The 16,140-nt window shown below is 51.0% G+C and overlaps 1 protein-coding gene across 5 annotated transcripts in view; it reads right to left on the reverse strand.

Annotated features, from left to right (window-relative positions):
- The window catches only part of UXS1 (UDP-glucuronate decarboxylase 1), a 57,247-nt gene that overhangs the window by 13,320 nt on the left and 27,787 nt on the right, over positions 1-16,140 (reverse strand). For 4 of the 5 annotated variants that reach the window (XM_086326675.1, XM_086326674.1, XM_086326677.1 and 1 more), the window contains 4 exons: positions 10,742-10,922; positions 4,139-4,243; positions 1,843-1,902; positions 155-276 (listed from right to left, as the gene is read on the reverse strand). In XM_086326675.1, coding sequence (XP_086182801.1) covers positions 155-276; positions 1,843-1,902; positions 4,139-4,243; positions 10,742-10,922 — 468 coding nt within the window. The remainder of the gene's footprint in view (positions 1-154; positions 277-1,842; positions 1,903-4,138; positions 4,244-10,741; positions 10,923-16,140) is intronic. The other variant, XM_086326678.1, reaches the window with a different exon arrangement.

Raw genomic sequence — 16,140 nt, forward strand, 5'->3', positions numbered from 1 at the left:
CATTGTTTAAAAAAGAGACAGGGGAAAGGCTGCTGACAGCACCGTTAATTTACGACAGTGGGGAACCGGGGAACCCGACCCTGGACAGGGTCAACCATGGTCAACTGTACTCGATCCAGCACAGTGACCTGTCTACACCACCAGCCCGCGATACCTGCTTCATGTAGGCATAGCACATGGTCTCAGCGACTCGCTTCCCTTCGTCATAGCAGGCTCGGGGTCCTATGGGATTCACGTGGCCCCAGTAATCCTCAGTTTGTGGGTGGACTTCAGGGTCTGCGGGAGGGCGGGGGGTGGTGGTGGAAGAGGAAGCACTTTCAGAACCTCCCTTTGTTCAAGTTCACATGTTTGACAGACAATGGATAACAATGATGCAAAACGGAGTTTGGGAAAGACCAGGATAAGCATCTCATCTGGAAAGACACCTATCAGAGGGGATTCGGGATTTCTGCTAAGGGCAGGGCAGGCTGGACACCCACAGAGAGGCCCTGAATGCCGCAGAGGCCCAACAGAAAAGGGTGGACACAGACACCTGCTCCTCGGCTTGCACCGTTGGGGCGGAAATGCCAGAGGTTCAGAGGGGGTGCCACCTTCACCCCCTCACAAAGCCGCTTTGCTACTCCAACAGCGAGGGTGCAGGGGACACATCATCTCAAACCCGTCCCCCCTTCAGCATGGGGGGCCGGCAGACCAGACGGGGTTGCCTGAAGGCACCACTGTTGGAGCAGACCCGGGGACCTCTGAGAGTCACCCTAACATCACTCACAAGCTGACGTCAGAGGCGAGATGCTAAGTGAGGGTAGTAGGGGGTCGTGGAAAAGACGTCCGGGGCAGGACAGGGACCATCAGGGCACTGAGACAGGAACAAGGACCTGGCCTCGCTGCTTCTAGGACACGTGACACAATGGGCCTCCTGGTACCGCGTGGGGACCTGCCAAGCTCTGCAGAGTCCAGAGGTGGGAAGCACAGGGACACAAGGTCCCCACCTCTCAATGCCCCTTCCTGGAGCTGGTGGGAGGAGGGCACTGCCTGGACGTCAGAGTTGTGGGGGTGTTCTGCCTTGCCAGTGGAGGCAAAGAGCAGAGCTGCGTCATCAGAACTGCAGCTTCTATGATTTTTTTCACTTGGTTCCCTTATTTATTTTTTTAAGAGGCATCTCTTCCCACATTGCCCTCTCACTTCCCGGCCGTGACAGCAACGCCTGGAGAAAATCACACTGCATTAGCAACTGGCTTCTGCTGCATCCACTAACTGGTTCTCCAGAACCCTGTGCCTGCGGGCAGGAGCCCCTGAGTGGACAGGGCCCTCAGCCCCCTCTGAACGCTCACATCTTCAAGGTTTGGGGCGGGGAGGGCAAAGCAGGCACCAGGGTTTTCTAGCTCCACCTACTTAAGGCTCTCTTAGAACCTACCCTAAAACAGTGGAGGCGACCAGCACACGTTTGTCTCCCCACCATCTGTCTCCTAACCCCTGAGCTTTCGGAATTTGGAGAGTGGAGGGGGTGGGGGTGGGCTCTTTCACTAAAGAGCAAATCCTCTGGCTAAACCAGCAAAGCCTCCGTGATCTGACTCCTGAGGTGCCTCTGGAGCAAAGACACTTCTGTGGATTTTTAAGTGGCTGCTGCTTGTTGGCAAGGTGACATAACCGAGTCCTGGTGGGGGAGGTCCTGCAGCAGAAGAAAAAGGCTCATCCCACCCGGAGGAGGGAACACCTTGGTCGCTGCCCTCTGGAGAGGAACAGCTGGGAGGGCCTTTTGGAAACAAGTCTAGACTCACTGGTCCCTTTTCCCTCCTGCTGTGACAGGAGCCAGCTGTCCAGGGGGACGGAGTGATACCCACTCACCTCCGTACACCTCTGAGGTGGAGGCCAGGAGTAGACGGGCCCCAACTCGCTTTGCCAGCCCTGTGGAAACATGACAGGACACTGTCAGCTTCAAGGGACACGGAAAACACAAGCGCACAGTCAACTGAAGGAATGTTTTAGTACAAATGGTATCTGGTCATCCATGCATTGTAAGTTATCCACTCTTGCTGCATCTACTTTGGAATCTAAATTCAAACTGTAAGAAAAGCACAAACGAACCCAGAAACACAGCAGTTAGCTGGACATGTGTAACTGTGAACAGGGCCAAATGCACGGTCTGTGGGCTTTATTATAAGGTATGACTTGGGGAATTTTTTTATAAGATTCCTTCACCTGAACGTAGCAACCAGCACTCCATCAGGTAACTACCCCCACCCCCGTAGGCAGAGGGTAAGGTCCTTCAAATTCTGGCTGCCACTCTCTCCCTGATGGTCAGCCTTCTACCCTCTGCTCCCCACGTGCCCCGGGCACCTCCAACTGTGCCCAAGCGCGTCTCCTGTTCAGGCACCTCTGCCCCACTCCCTCTTTCCTTTGAGGTCCAGCTTCCGCAGGAGCTTCTGCAAAGCAACTGGCTGTGTCCGTGTCAGCTCTGACCCCTTCTCGCCTTCACCCCTCCCAGCAAGAACGGACTACTGTCACCTGCAGTGCTCAGGCCAAGCTCTAAGACAGCTGTCCCCAACCCTTCCGGCACCAGGGGCCAGCTTAATGGAAGACAATTATTCCAAAGACGCGGCGGGGGCTGGGGGATGGTTTGGGGACAATTCAAGCAGATTACATTTACTGTGCACTTTATTTCTATTATTATTACACTGTGATATACAGTAAAATAAGGACACACTTCGCCAGGTGCAGCTTAGCTGTCACTTGCCACTCACTGGCAGGGTTCTGACACGAGTCTGCAGCTCATTTATTCGGGTCTCTGCAGTCATACCTCTCTGCTCGTGATACTCTGTAACTGCAGCCACTCCCTGGCACTAGCATCACCGCCTCAGCTCCACCTGAGATCAACAGGCAGTGGAGTCTCATAAAGGGCTCTCAACCTAGGCTCCTTGCATGTGCGCTTCACACTGGGGTTCATGATCCTACGAGAATCTAATGCTGCCCCTGACCTGACAGGAGGCAGAGCTCAAGCAGAAATGTGAGTGATGGGGAGCGGCTGTAAATACAGATGAAGCTTCACTCGAGGCTCACCGCCTGCTGTGCGGCCCGGTTCCTAACAGGTCATGGACCAGTACCTGGAGCCCCTGCTCTAAGGGCATTTCAAGGCATCAGCTTTGGGAACCTCTCCATCCCTCCATCTCCGTGGTTGCCAAGTCCCCAACTGTAACCCTCATTTGACCTATCCCCTGTCAGCGGATAGGAGGGAGCATCCTGTAACAGGTGGGAGGAAGGTCATCTTTCTAAACACCGTGAGCATGGTAGCTGTTTCTGCACTGCCTCCAGCTCCACGTGGAGGCGGGGTGGGGGGGCTGGAGAGAGTTGGGGGCAGATGTGTGCAGTGGTAAGAACAGGGGTGTCTCCACCAGGTGACCTGACAGTCAGGACACAGTGCCCTGAGTTAGAGAAAGCATCCTTCACCTTCCGCAGAGCCCACTGCCCCGAAGGTTTTGTCTAACAGACTGTGCTCCCCTCCCTGCTGCCCTTTTCTCAAATTGAAATGCAGGGCTATTTCCCAAACCCAATTACAGAATCTGCTTTAAATATTCCATAATTAAATCCACTTTTCACTTGACATTTAAAGAAGTGGTTCCCATCTTCACTTTGCACCTAATCAAAACCCTTGGTTTTTAAACCCATGGAAACAGAAGCACCTCTGACCTCAACAACCCACATGCGTGTGGCCTACTCTCTGGATTTGTCTGTGGGCTCACACGCAGCCACCCGGGGCGGTGTTCACGTTCACCTTCCACTTTCAGGGTGAGGCCTGCAGTCAGTCTGGAGCTCGTTTCCTCAACCCCACGAGGAGGCTCTCCCACCCTCAACTCTGTGGGACCAGACCATGCCCCACCTCTCATCAGAATCTTCTAGCCCCGAGGCACACATGCCACAAGTAGGTGAAGTGCAGGAGGGGCAGGCGGCCACTTGGAAGGCAGGGGATGTCACTGAGGCAACGTAGACCGATTCCCACAGTGATGGAGCCCCATGCCGAGTTGTGACGGCAAACCCAGTCACCCCGAAAGCATGCATGGGGAAGGGGGGCTGAAGAACAGAACTGTCAGGATCCAACTCCTAGTCCCAACACCCTGACTGTCTGCAGGACGAGGGGCCGACTCACCCAGCATGTTCAGGGTCCCGATGGTATTGGTCTTCAGTGTCTTGATGGGGTTGTACATGTAGTTGGGAGGAGAGGCAGGAGAGGCCAGGTGGTAGATCTGGTCCACTGTGGGGGGTGGCAGGAGGCAAAACACACCTGTTACTTCCAGGGAATACACTGGAAAACGCTGACCTCCCAGAACTGGACCATGTGAAAACGGCGCTCATGTATTTTTCAGCGAAATTCTACTCATCACCTTTCATTCTTCTTAGAAACTAGTTTACTTATGCGACTGGAAGAACTTTGAACAGAAACAAAGTCTGATCATCTGGAACAAGAGTGTGCCGGGGCCCCTCAAGAGGCCTGTTCCCCTCTACCTGGAATCAGTCTGATAGCCGAGTGGATTGCTCTCTGAGAAGATCTATCCGGATAAAGTGCTCAGACTGGAAGGCAGACTGAGTTCTCAGACACAGAGAGAAGTGTGAATATCAAGATGAACGACATTTTAAGTTTATAAAAACAAATCTGACACAAAGGGTAGGGAAGTGTGGGAGATGAGAGCTTTTGTTCCGTTTCTACTTATCCTGCATATAAACACCAGATCTGGAGGTGGGTTTAGAGCCATGAACAGCAAAATGTCTGGATCCCACATGACTCCCCTGGTAGAGGTAACGCTTTAATATCAGTGCCCTCGACCTCAAAAAGGAATGAATAAATACAAATCTAAAACAACATTCATATGGAAACTCAAGGGTGTCCAAACAGCCATGATAACTTTGAAAAAGTGCAAAGTTGAAGGACTCACATTTCTGATTTCAAAACACAATACAAAGCTATGGTAACAGAAGGGTGTGTTACTGGCATCAAGACATAGAGACCAAAGGATCAGAGAGGACAGCTCACAAATGAACCCTCTGTGTATGATCACACGATCTCTGACAAGGGTGCTGAGCCATGCGGTGGGGAAAGGACAGTCTCTTTGCCAAGTGGTGTTGGGAAAACTGCACATCCACATGCAAAAGAACAAGCCTGGACCCTGATCTTACAGCACACAAACCCAACTCGAAGCAGACCAAGAGCCTAAACACAAGACTTAAAGGAAGAAAACGCCCAGAAGGAAACATGGGAAAAGCTGCATGACACTGAATTTAGAAAAGATTTCTTGAATCTGACACCAAAAGTAAAGGAAACAGAGCAAATATAGACAAATGAAACTACATCAAACATTTTGCCAGGATCAAAGGACACCATCAACAGAGTGAAAAAACAGCCCACAGAATGGGAAAAAATACTTGCTAATTATATGTGATAAGCTAATATTCAGAATATATAAAGAACTCCTAAAATGAACAACAACACAAAATCAACCAACTTAAAAGATGGCAAACACTGAATATGTTGAATATATCATCCAAAGATGATACACAAATGGCTAATAAGTGTATGAAAAAATGCTCAATGTCACTTATCAGAAACATGCAAATCAAGACCACACTGAGGTATTGCCTCACATGGATCAGGATGTCTACTACCAAAAACCCCCCCAAAAAGTAACAAACGCTGTCTTCAAGGATGTGGAGAAACTGGGGCCCCTGTGCACTGCTGGTGGGAATGCAAACACAGCAGCCGCCATGGGAACAGCGGGGCATTCCCTCAGAATACTAGAAATGGAATCGACACAGGGTAAGACATTTCACTCCTGGGGTTACAGCCAAGGGAGTGAAAAAGCAGAGTCTCAAAGAGGTGCTCGCGCTCCCACACGCACAGCAGCGTTAATTACAGTGGCCAAGAGGTGAGAGTCACGCAGTGTCCCTGGACAGATGACCCAATGAGCAAATGACTGCCCCCTCGCCCCTCCTGGGAGGGCTAAGGCACGCCCTGTAACACAAGACCTTGTGTTGCCTTAAGCAGTGTCTCCTTCCTACAGGGACACGTCCTGGCTGTAACAGTAAGGCCCCAGTGGCCTCCCAGTCACTGACAGTCTCCCGGAAGAATTACGGGCAGGACAGCGGGGGAAACTTCAGAACAAGCATAAAAAATCAGTCATGAGAGGTGCTAGGCAGATACCACAAGGCATTAATAACCAAGGTGAACTCTCACTACCCAGGAAAAAGTGCTCAGAGCCTGCCCACTGCATGACACACTGCACCCAAAACAAGCATGATGTTCAAACCGCTGAGCTGGGGGAGGGCGACTGGCGTGGCGATCTGTCCATGCTGGCTGCCGGCCACCAAGCGACTCTCCTGCCACCCCGTCCCGAGAACAAGGCTGCATGCCGGAACCGCAACTGGGAAAACAAGAGCCTTGAGAAATGAGCCCGAAAGAGCTCAAGTTAAAGAGTGATTAAAACAGTAAGTTCTCGAGTTCTCCTTTCTCACATAATTTCCTTAAATAGGTTCAAAGTAGTGTTCTTGGCAGGCTGTGGGCATGTTATTTTTATGCTGGGAGGAAGACGGGCCCAGGGTGGGGTGGCCACAGTGCACTGGCCCTCCTGTGAATTCTGAAAACCCAGGCAGTCTAACCCCAAATGAATGAATTCTGCACACGTGAGACATAGATACAGAAAGAAAAAGCGCTCAAAACTAACAGCTCGTGAGATAATTCAAAATTACTGCTCAGAATCCATACAAAAAAAAAAAAAAATCAAGTGCTATCTCCTACCAAAGGGGAAATCCACAGAGAAACAGGCGGAATATTTACATCTTCCTGCAGTATTTTTCTTTATACCGTGTTTTTTTAACCAAGTTCCCCACGTGACCTGTGTCAAACCTCTGCTGTGTCACGGCCACTCGTGGCCACACGGCACACACAGCCTGACCACTGCTCTCCGACACCAGCATCTATGATGGAAAACAGGGCTTAAAGATACAGAACTTTTCAAAGTGTAAAGACCAAATTTCTCTTGGCACGGAAAATTAAGATTGGGATTGTGCCTTGACTTCATATCAAATAATACTGACTTCATGCCAAGGGGAGGCTGCCTGCTTCAGGTCTGGCCCAGCACCGGATCAGCCACCAGCTGGCATGCCTGCCCGACCCCCACGATAACAAGCCAACGTGCTGGCTTCCCTGGAGGAATTCCACGTTACATGGAGGGTCTCAGCCCCACAGCCTCTGCGTTCGATGCTTACACTTGCACCATCACTGTAAGTGGGAAAAATTTTAAATTACTGAATATAATTCTACAGAAACATTCCAATCTGAGGGGCACTCTTCAAATGCCCACAGAAACACGGGCCCCAAGCTCTCAGCAAATGCCATTTTCAGTCTCACCTCTTACCAGCACCTGGCAGGGTTGCGGGGTGGGGGGTAGGGTCAGGTGTTGACAACTCCCCCCACCCAGGTCTCCCCTTGGATTCCTCTGCCTGGTACAAGGCACTAACAGAAAGGGCCCAGCACCCAGGGCTAACAGCTCACCCGACACGTGTTCAGAGAACTAACCGTGTCCACCACAGAGAGGTGACAACAGTGCCCGGGACATGGCAGTGCACCTCGGGGTCGCTACTGGCAGTGGTCAGGCTGCCCGTGGCTCCGGGCTCCTGGATGTCCTCCCAGGGCACTGTCAGGGCCAGGACCCAGCTCCCCAAACACGAGGGCCTCTCTGCCTGTTTCCTTCTCTGCAGACACGCTGCCCATGAAGCAGGGGGACAAGCTCTCAGGGAAGCTCTGGGGAGTCACAGGCTACACACATCAGGAGCTTAGACACAACCCAGGGTGACGACAGCAGTGACCTCACATCCATCTGGGCACTTCCCAAGCCACGTCCACTTCCTGGACGGCCAGGTGCAGCACACAAGTCCCGCCCCCAGCAGCATGGGGTAACGAAGCTGCGCTATGTTCACGCCATGGGGAGATGCTAACAGCACGGAGTGGGGGAGATGTGTCTCTGTAAAAAGACCTGGTGCAGCCGCACAAAAGAACACGACTAAGTGCCAAAAAAGAAAATAATGATAAAATAATAATGAAGTAGCACTGCATGAATGATACAGAACGATCATCAGGATACAAAAAGCAAGGGGGAAAAAATTCAGAGCAACACAAAAAAATGCTACTTTCTCTACCGTGGGGAAGAATCATGAATACCTGCTTGTGTTAACTGGGTCACAGAAGGGAACTGCAGATGAGCGAATGTTAAGAGCAGTCTCCTAGAGTGAGGTGGCAGACAGAGGCAAGAGGAAGACTTTTTAAGGCATTTCTTTTTAATTAAAAAAAAAAAAAATTGAACCATATAATTTATATTGCCTATTAACCATACATTTAATCTAAAAAGATCACATTTAAAGAAATTATTAGATATTAACAAGAACAGAGAGAGCATTTTTGGATATGAGGATTAATTTTCTATTTTCTTTTTTATACTTTTCCAAATTTTCTGTAGCATCTGTGTATTAGTTTTATCACTAGGAAAGAATCATCTTTTGAAAGGAGAGAAATAATTAAGATTCTCTTTTATGTAACTTTTAAAATTTTGTTTATTTTTTATTATTTCTGGCCTTTTAGTTAGTTAATTATTTCTGGTCTTTGTGGCTGCTCGGACTTAGTTGCTCTGCAGCATGTGGGAGCTCCCCAGATCAGGGCTCAAACCTGTGTCCGCTGCATAGAAAGCCAGACTCTTAACCCTTGACCACCACATTCTATCTCTCAGCCCCCGTGACCCTCCCATCTCTGCAGACTCCACTTTACCCACCCGTGTCCTCTGCACATGGATCAGAGGTATTTAAACAGTCATTCTGGTAACTCCATGTCCCTGCTACGTCTGCTCCAGGTCTGATGTTGGCTTTGCCTCTTCAGACCGAGTCCGTACTGTGGACGCGCACCATACACCAGGCACAGTGGAGATGAACAGGCTGGACACAAGCTGCGCTCGCTGCCCTGTAGCCCTCGAGGTCAGAGCTGACCCCCTGGGACCTCGGTGTGGTCTCCCTGGTTGTCCCTGGGTTTCCCTAGAGACTCTTCCTTACCTGGGGCCCTGGGATTCCTCTGGTGCACCTGTTGTCCTCAGAGTCTCCTTGAGGGGAGGGGGGAGTGAAGTGAGGGGAGAGGGGGTCCCAGGATGGGGTCTCCTTGTTGTGAGCCTAGGCTGGGGGCATCCCTCCATGCTGGTCAGGCTGTGGGGGGAGGTCGCCCCTGAGGAGCCTTCAGGGGAGAACTGGGTGCTCTGTGTGGATTTTTAGGAGGGTTCGTTCCCCCCACCCTCTTGCCCCTTGCTGGAAACCTGTCACTGAGAACCCCTCATGGGGCTCCTGGAGGGGAAACTTAACACAAGGGCCCCCGACCCCCAGAGCTGAGCTGGGACTTACAACCCATCCACACTGTCCCAGCCCCTGGGCAGCTCCCACTCACTTCCGCCCAGTCAGGCACACCAGGTGTGCCCAGCACCATCTCAGGATCCCAGGGGGCAGTGTGCCCTGGGCCTTCTGTCCCCTGCAGGAGCAGAGATGGCTGCCGGCCATCAGTCTGCTCATCACCCAGCTGTAAGGACAGGAGGGGCTACTCCAGGCTCCCAATTGGTCAGATCAGAAACCTGAAGTCCACCCACCCATGAAGATAGCTCCTTCCTCTTCCAGCTCATCTTTCAAGGGGCTCCCCCTCCCTTCAGGAGCATCTGATCAGCTCTGAGAGCTTGGTCACCGCCTGCTGTCCTGTCCCTAGGGCCGTCTCCTGGGACAGACACCTGCCTGTGTCCAAAGTGCCGTTCCAGGCCACAGCTCAGCGACCACCATCCCAATGGCCTGGCATCCATCCCACAAACCACACACACCCTCTACTGGCCCTGGCTTCTTAGAAACTTCCCATGTCCTGAATGGGTTGTGGGGTGGGGTAGGGGGAGAATAATTCACTTTACTGCTTCCAGAGCTAGTCTGCAGGGTAGATTCAACATCAGAAACTTAACCACTGTGGTGGGTAAAATCCAGAATTCTTTTAAAGCCATAGACAATCTATTAAGTTATTTCCGTGATTACAATTTGTTCCAAAGCAACAACTTTCTTTCCCAATCCTCTAACCCCGACAATGCAGAGGCCTCTGTCACAACCCCTGTGACAATAAGGCTTCCTGTCTGACCATTTCATAATTCATCACCACAAGGGGGCCCTGAGGCCACTGTGCCCGCCCAGACCCGAGCCAACCTAGTTATAAGCTCCTCCACCACACGGACCACCCACTCCTGAGTCCAGACAACAGCTACTTTCCCACTGGAAATAGGAAATCAGAATAAACCACAGTGGTCACACTTTGAAAATATACGATGTGTGCCGAGAAGAAGCTGGTAGAGCTCTGCTGGGGAGATGAAGATCAAGTGGTACCACTGGGACCCTGTTAAAACCCACACAGCATGCCAGCCCGGGAGACAAACAGACCAACACAGTCCCACAAAATGCTTGTTAAAACAGGAGAACATTCCTGCCCTGCTGTAAATATCAGATCGACAGCCACGTAACAGTGAATCTAGACCGTTCCCCAATCCAGTCTCCACCACAGACGCCAGGGTAGTGCCCGAGATGTGGTGAGACTGTTTCCAAAACCAGACAGGGACTCAACATGACCGAGTCAGCCACCCATCCGGGGGCCCCATTGAGCCCACACACCCACCAGACACCAACCAGCACAGCAGCCCTCGCTCACCTTCGATGTACAGTGGCTCCACCACGTCGTGGTTGATCAGCTCAAAGTTCTCGTGGCCGATCCAGTGCTCCACGTTCCTCTTCCTGCCAGTGAAGAAGTTGTCCACCACGGTCACTTCGTGACCGTCCATCATGAGTTTGTCTGTGAGATGGGAACCCACAAAGCCTGCGCCCCCGGTTACCTGTGTGGGGACAGCAGGGGAGAGCACGGTAATCACTCTGTACCAGGGATGTGTACCAGTGCAGCCCCTACTGAACAGGGGAGGTGTGTGCGGGCAGGGAAGGTTGTGTGTGGGCGGGGGTGGAGGGGGGGTGGTCTGTGCAGGCAGGGCCATGTGTGGGCGGGCAGCGGGGTGTGTGCAGGCAGGGGAGGTGTGTAGGGGCAGGGAAGGTTGTGTGTGGGCGGGGGTGTGTGTGTGCAGGCAGGGGTGTATGTGTGTGCGGGCAGGGGGGTATGTGTGGGTAGGGGAAGGTGTGTGAGGGGAAGGGGTTGTGTATGCGGGCAGGGGAGGGTGTGTGAGGGCAGGGGAGGGTGTGCGCGGGCAGGGAAGGTTGTGTGTGGGCGGGGGTGTGTGTGTGCAGGCAGGGGTGTATGTGCGGGCAGGGAAGGTTGTGTGTGGGCGGGGGGTGGTGGGGGGTTGGTGGTGGTCTGTGCAGGCAGGGCCATGTGTGGGCAGGCAGCGGGGTGTGTGCGGGCAGGGGAGGTGTGTAGGGGCAGGGAAGGTTGTGTGTGGGTAGGGGAAGGTGTGTGTGGGGAAGGGGTTGTGTATGCGGGCAGGGGAGGGTGTGTGAGGGCAAGGGGGTGTGTGTGCAGGCAAGGGAAGGTGTGTGAGAGCAAGGAGGTGTATGTGCAGGTGGGGAGGGTGTGTGCAGGCAGGGGAGGGTGTGTGAGAGCAAGGGGGTGTATGTGTGGGCAGGGGAGGGTATGTGCAGGCAGGTATGTGCGGGTCCTCTGACTCTAGAGCAGGGAGTTGGACCTGTATACGTCTAGGCAGCCTGGAAATCCAAACTGCCACCAGGAAGTGATATGGAAAGTAGCAGTTATGAGTTCATAGTGCACTCTTCGACGGCGAACCTTACATTACTAAAAGATCCTTGTTCTATATGGGTGGGACGCTGAGCATCACTGATGGGATTCTAAATCTTTTAGAATCACTTTTGTAAAAAGTACCAGAACATGCGTCTATTTGGTGAACTACCAAAAAGAAGGATGTCATGTTTAAACTGGACTCAGAAACCTCATAAAAAGCTATGACCTTTCAAGCTGTTCCTAAGAACAAAATAAGCAGCAGCAGACACTGTGTGCAGATCAAGGCCCTGCGTGAGTAACGGCACTGTTCAGCTGTGCACGGTCAGAGACCCGGCCGAGCAGAAGTGGGGCAGCTTTGAACGACCACCAGAGGCCAGAGATCACCAGGAATGTGCTTCTAAAACAGACACCCAGCAAATGTGAAAAGGCAATTATGACTGAAAAAATTTTAACTAATAAAAAGACTTGATCCAGATAATCTACGCAGAGGGGGCTAGATAAAGTGCATCTTGTTTATGGAGGGTAGGAGCAAAAATAATAAACCGATGGAAAATACATTCTCTACTCATCCTGGCGACCCATCTCACCTTCTCCTTCAAAACTCACATTCCTGTCACCCTCCTGTTCCAAAGTGAAAGAATTAACAGTAAAGAAAACATGCACTCTTTTCACCTAAGGAGAAAGCACCATGACCTCTAGGTCTATGGTTGTAAAACATTTACTCTGCATGAAGCCCTCTGTTCATAGAAAGCCTGATGCGTCTTTCCAGTGTTTAACCCAGGTGTGAGCAAAGTTGCCTGGGGAGCAGGGGAGAAGGCTGACTGCGGCAGGGGCGGGGGCGCGGGGGACAACACACCTGCCCACCATCGGAGGGTGTGCTCAGATGAAAATACAAACACGAAGGTTTAGAACACGCACAACCAAGAAGCCCTGATGCCCCTCAGTCTCCCATCAGCTGCATCTGTTCTCTGTCGGGAACCCTGTTATTCTACTCCCCTTTGCTTCAGGGATGAGAACCGACATCTGGGGGCTGGAGTTTTGGGCCAGGATCCCTGGATCCCTGAGAAAGACACATCAGCCTGTCCTCCTGATTCCATAGTCTGTCTACCACCTGTCCACTTGTCTGGGGTGCGTTTTATCTTCCGTGCTCCTACATTTTCATCTATACACCTGGACAGTGATTTGAAAGAATAGTTTTTTGGAAAAATAACTAACCTCCAATCTGGCTCACCCCTAGTGCTTGCCTCAGGGTGAGATTTCACTGTGTCTTACCTTTGTTTAATCGCATTTTCCCACAGTTTCTACATCAGTAAAATTACATCTTTTCAGAAGAAATTTAACCCCTCTTAATGTAACTCTATATTGATATGCAAACACTTCCAAAAATAAAATGTCCCATAGCATGCCAACTTTATCTCTGCACCTAAATAACCGGGTGAGACCCGGGAGCCAGCAGAAAAGCAGGGTATTAAGTCATACAGGACAGCCGCCAACATTTCACTAGCCTCAGTGGCGACGAAAAACTGCGTGAAGCACCTGTTACTCTGTAGTTGCTAAGTCATGTCCGACTCTTTGCAACCACATGGACTGTAGCCCACCGGACTCCTTTGTGCATAGGATTTCCCAGGCAAGAATACGGTTACAGTTCAGTTGCTCAGTCCGGTCTGACTCTCTGCGACCCCATGGACTGCAGCAGGCCAGCAACCCTGCCCATCACCAACTCTCGGGGCCTGCTCAAACTCACGTCCATCGAGTCGGTGATGCCATCCAACCATCTCATACTTTGTTGTCCCCTCCTCCTCCTGCCTTCAATCTTTCCCAGCATCTTTTCCAGTGAGTCAGTTCTTCACATTAGGTAGCCAAAGTATTGGAGCTTCAGCTTCAGTCCTTCCAATGAATATTCAGGACTGATTTCCTTTAGGACTGACTAGTTTGACCTCCTTACTGTCCAAGGGACTCTCAAGAGTCTTCTCCAACACCACAGGTCAAAACAATCAATTCTTCAGTGCTCGGCTTTCTTTATGGTCCAGCTTTCTTTATGGTCCAACATACATTCATGATTAATGGAAAAATGATAGCTTTGACTAGACGGACCTTTGTTGGTAATATCTATGCTTTTTAATATGCTGTCTAGGTTGGTCATAGTTTTTCTTCCAAGCAGCAAGTGATTTTAATTTCATGGCTTCAGGAGTGGTAAAAAAAAAAACAAAAAACAAAAAACAAAACACCTGCCAAAGCAGGAGATGTGGGTTCAGTCCCTGGATCAGGAAGATCCCCTGGGGAAGGAAGTACCTTAGCCTGTCTTAAAATAGATTAAAGATTTTTTCTGGAATAGTTCCTTTCTATCTAAAGTATTTAGGTTTACGTAACACAGCTACATGTGTGCATGCTAGGTTGCTTCAGTCATGTCTGACACTTTGTGATCTCATGGACTGTAGCCTGCCATGCTCCTCTGTCCATGGGATTCTCCAGGCAAGAATACTGGAGTGGGTTGCCATTTCGTTCTCCAGGGGATCTTCCCAACTCAGGGACTAAACCCACGCCTCTTACATCTCCTAAACTGGCAGGCAGATTCTTTACCACTAGTGCCACCATGTAACATAACTGGGTGTTTATAAAATGTTTCTTCTACTCAGCTTCATCCCCTCAGGCAAGCATTTTAAATGGAAACAGAATGGGCAGAAGCTTGGCACTCAGACAGCTTTCTCAGGCCTCGCCCATGGAACGGATCAGGCCCTGCACAGCTCCGCTTGCCCCTGTGGTCCGTGATCTCAGTCCCACATGCTCCTGTGGGAGCCAGCAGGGTCCAGCTCAGGTCAGCACCCAAACTTATGCCTCACAGTTCATCAGCAAAAAGAAAAAAAAAGTCTGTTGGAGCAAATCTCTTCTTTGTGCTGAGGCTTCAACAATTACTGAGAAGGCTTTAAGTTTTAGCAGCCATATGCCAGCCTTAGGTACCAAATGACTCTGAAATGTGGCTTAACCAATGAGGTGGTAAAGAGTGAAAAACACTAAGCCTATTGACTGTAATTGTACAGAAAGTGAAATTAATTCCACAGGGTTCAGCGTTGACAGGAAAACCACCCCCCACTGGCAGTGACAAGAACCCTCGAGAGGCTATGCAGGGTTCATATATCAGCACAGAGTGTCAGATTTTCTGATCACTCTGACGGGTGGTAACAGGAAGATTAGGAAAATCAGCTTTTCACTGATGTGTATGGCTAAGTCACTTCTGTTATGTCTGACTCTTTGAGACCCCATGGACTGTAACCTGCCAGGCTCCTCTGTTCATGGGATTCTCCAGGCACGAATACTGGAGTGGGTTGCCAGGCCCTCACCCAGGGACTGGACCCTCTTACTGTCTTAGATCGAATGTCTCTTATGTCTAACCTGAATTGGCAGGTGGATTCTTTACCACTAACACTACCTGGGAAGCCCTCTTCACTGATGTCTCTCCTGATCTGTACCTAAAGGCTTGCACGTTTTTGACAGAAAATACCCAGAACACAAGTGTACACAGGCTTCAGAGTCTGCTCGCGGTGAGATTTAAGGAGCCACTCGAACAGGCAGGGACCTTCTGTAACTTCTAAAAGAAAAGGGAGGTTGTGTGGGGGAAGCAGTTTAACTCCGAGTCACAAGTGTCAACTCTGGTGTCCAGGACGCATGGTTCCTCAACAGAGATGTTGGCTATGAATAGACCCCCCGGCATCCTAACCTTTCATACATCAAGGTCACAGGTCAATCAGACGCTCCACATAGAACCCAATATTTAAGTCTTTGGATTTTGTCCTAAGGTAATGGGAGATGAAGAAACCCTTATCCAAGAAAATCCATGGAAGTTCAGTCTGGACATAGGAGCCCCAGCCCGCTCACTGCCTCACCGTCCACCCCCACCCTCAATCCCTACCTCCACCAGTTCAAAGCAGGTGAGAAGGTGAGATTCTCAGGAATGGCCAAAAACAGGGGCTCCCAGTGACAGGATTTGGCATCTCACCGGGGAGGGCAAACCCTGCCCCCAGCATTTCTCATTTCTGGTCCCCTTTGGTCTGGACTCCTGACCCCTGAGCCTGGTGGTCAAGTGCCCCCTTTCCCCACCCAGCTCCCACCTGCGCCTTAGAGCAGAAGCTCCTCCCCACCCCCATGAAAGGGTGTGACTGTGGGACCCTGGTCACCCCTGCTCAGCCCCCATGTGGCCTAGGGGCGAGGCAAGAAGATCAGAGGCTACTCCTCCTGCCCCACCCCCTCCTCCAGCTCCAGAGGTTTCCTGTCAGGTGGCTCAGAGACTGCTCCCTGGGGACAGAAGGAGTCAATTCAAAAAGAGAACAAAGCTCTCCTTTAAGGAGCTGATTTTATTTGGAATAAAGGGGGAA

Source organism: Bos grunniens, chromosome 11 (genome assembly GCF_055505025.1).
Source record: "Bos grunniens cultivar Pamir isolate PY7600 chromosome 11, Bosgru_T2T1.0, whole genome shotgun sequence".
Classification (NCBI taxonomy): domain Eukaryota; kingdom Metazoa; phylum Chordata; class Mammalia; order Artiodactyla; family Bovidae; genus Bos; species Bos grunniens.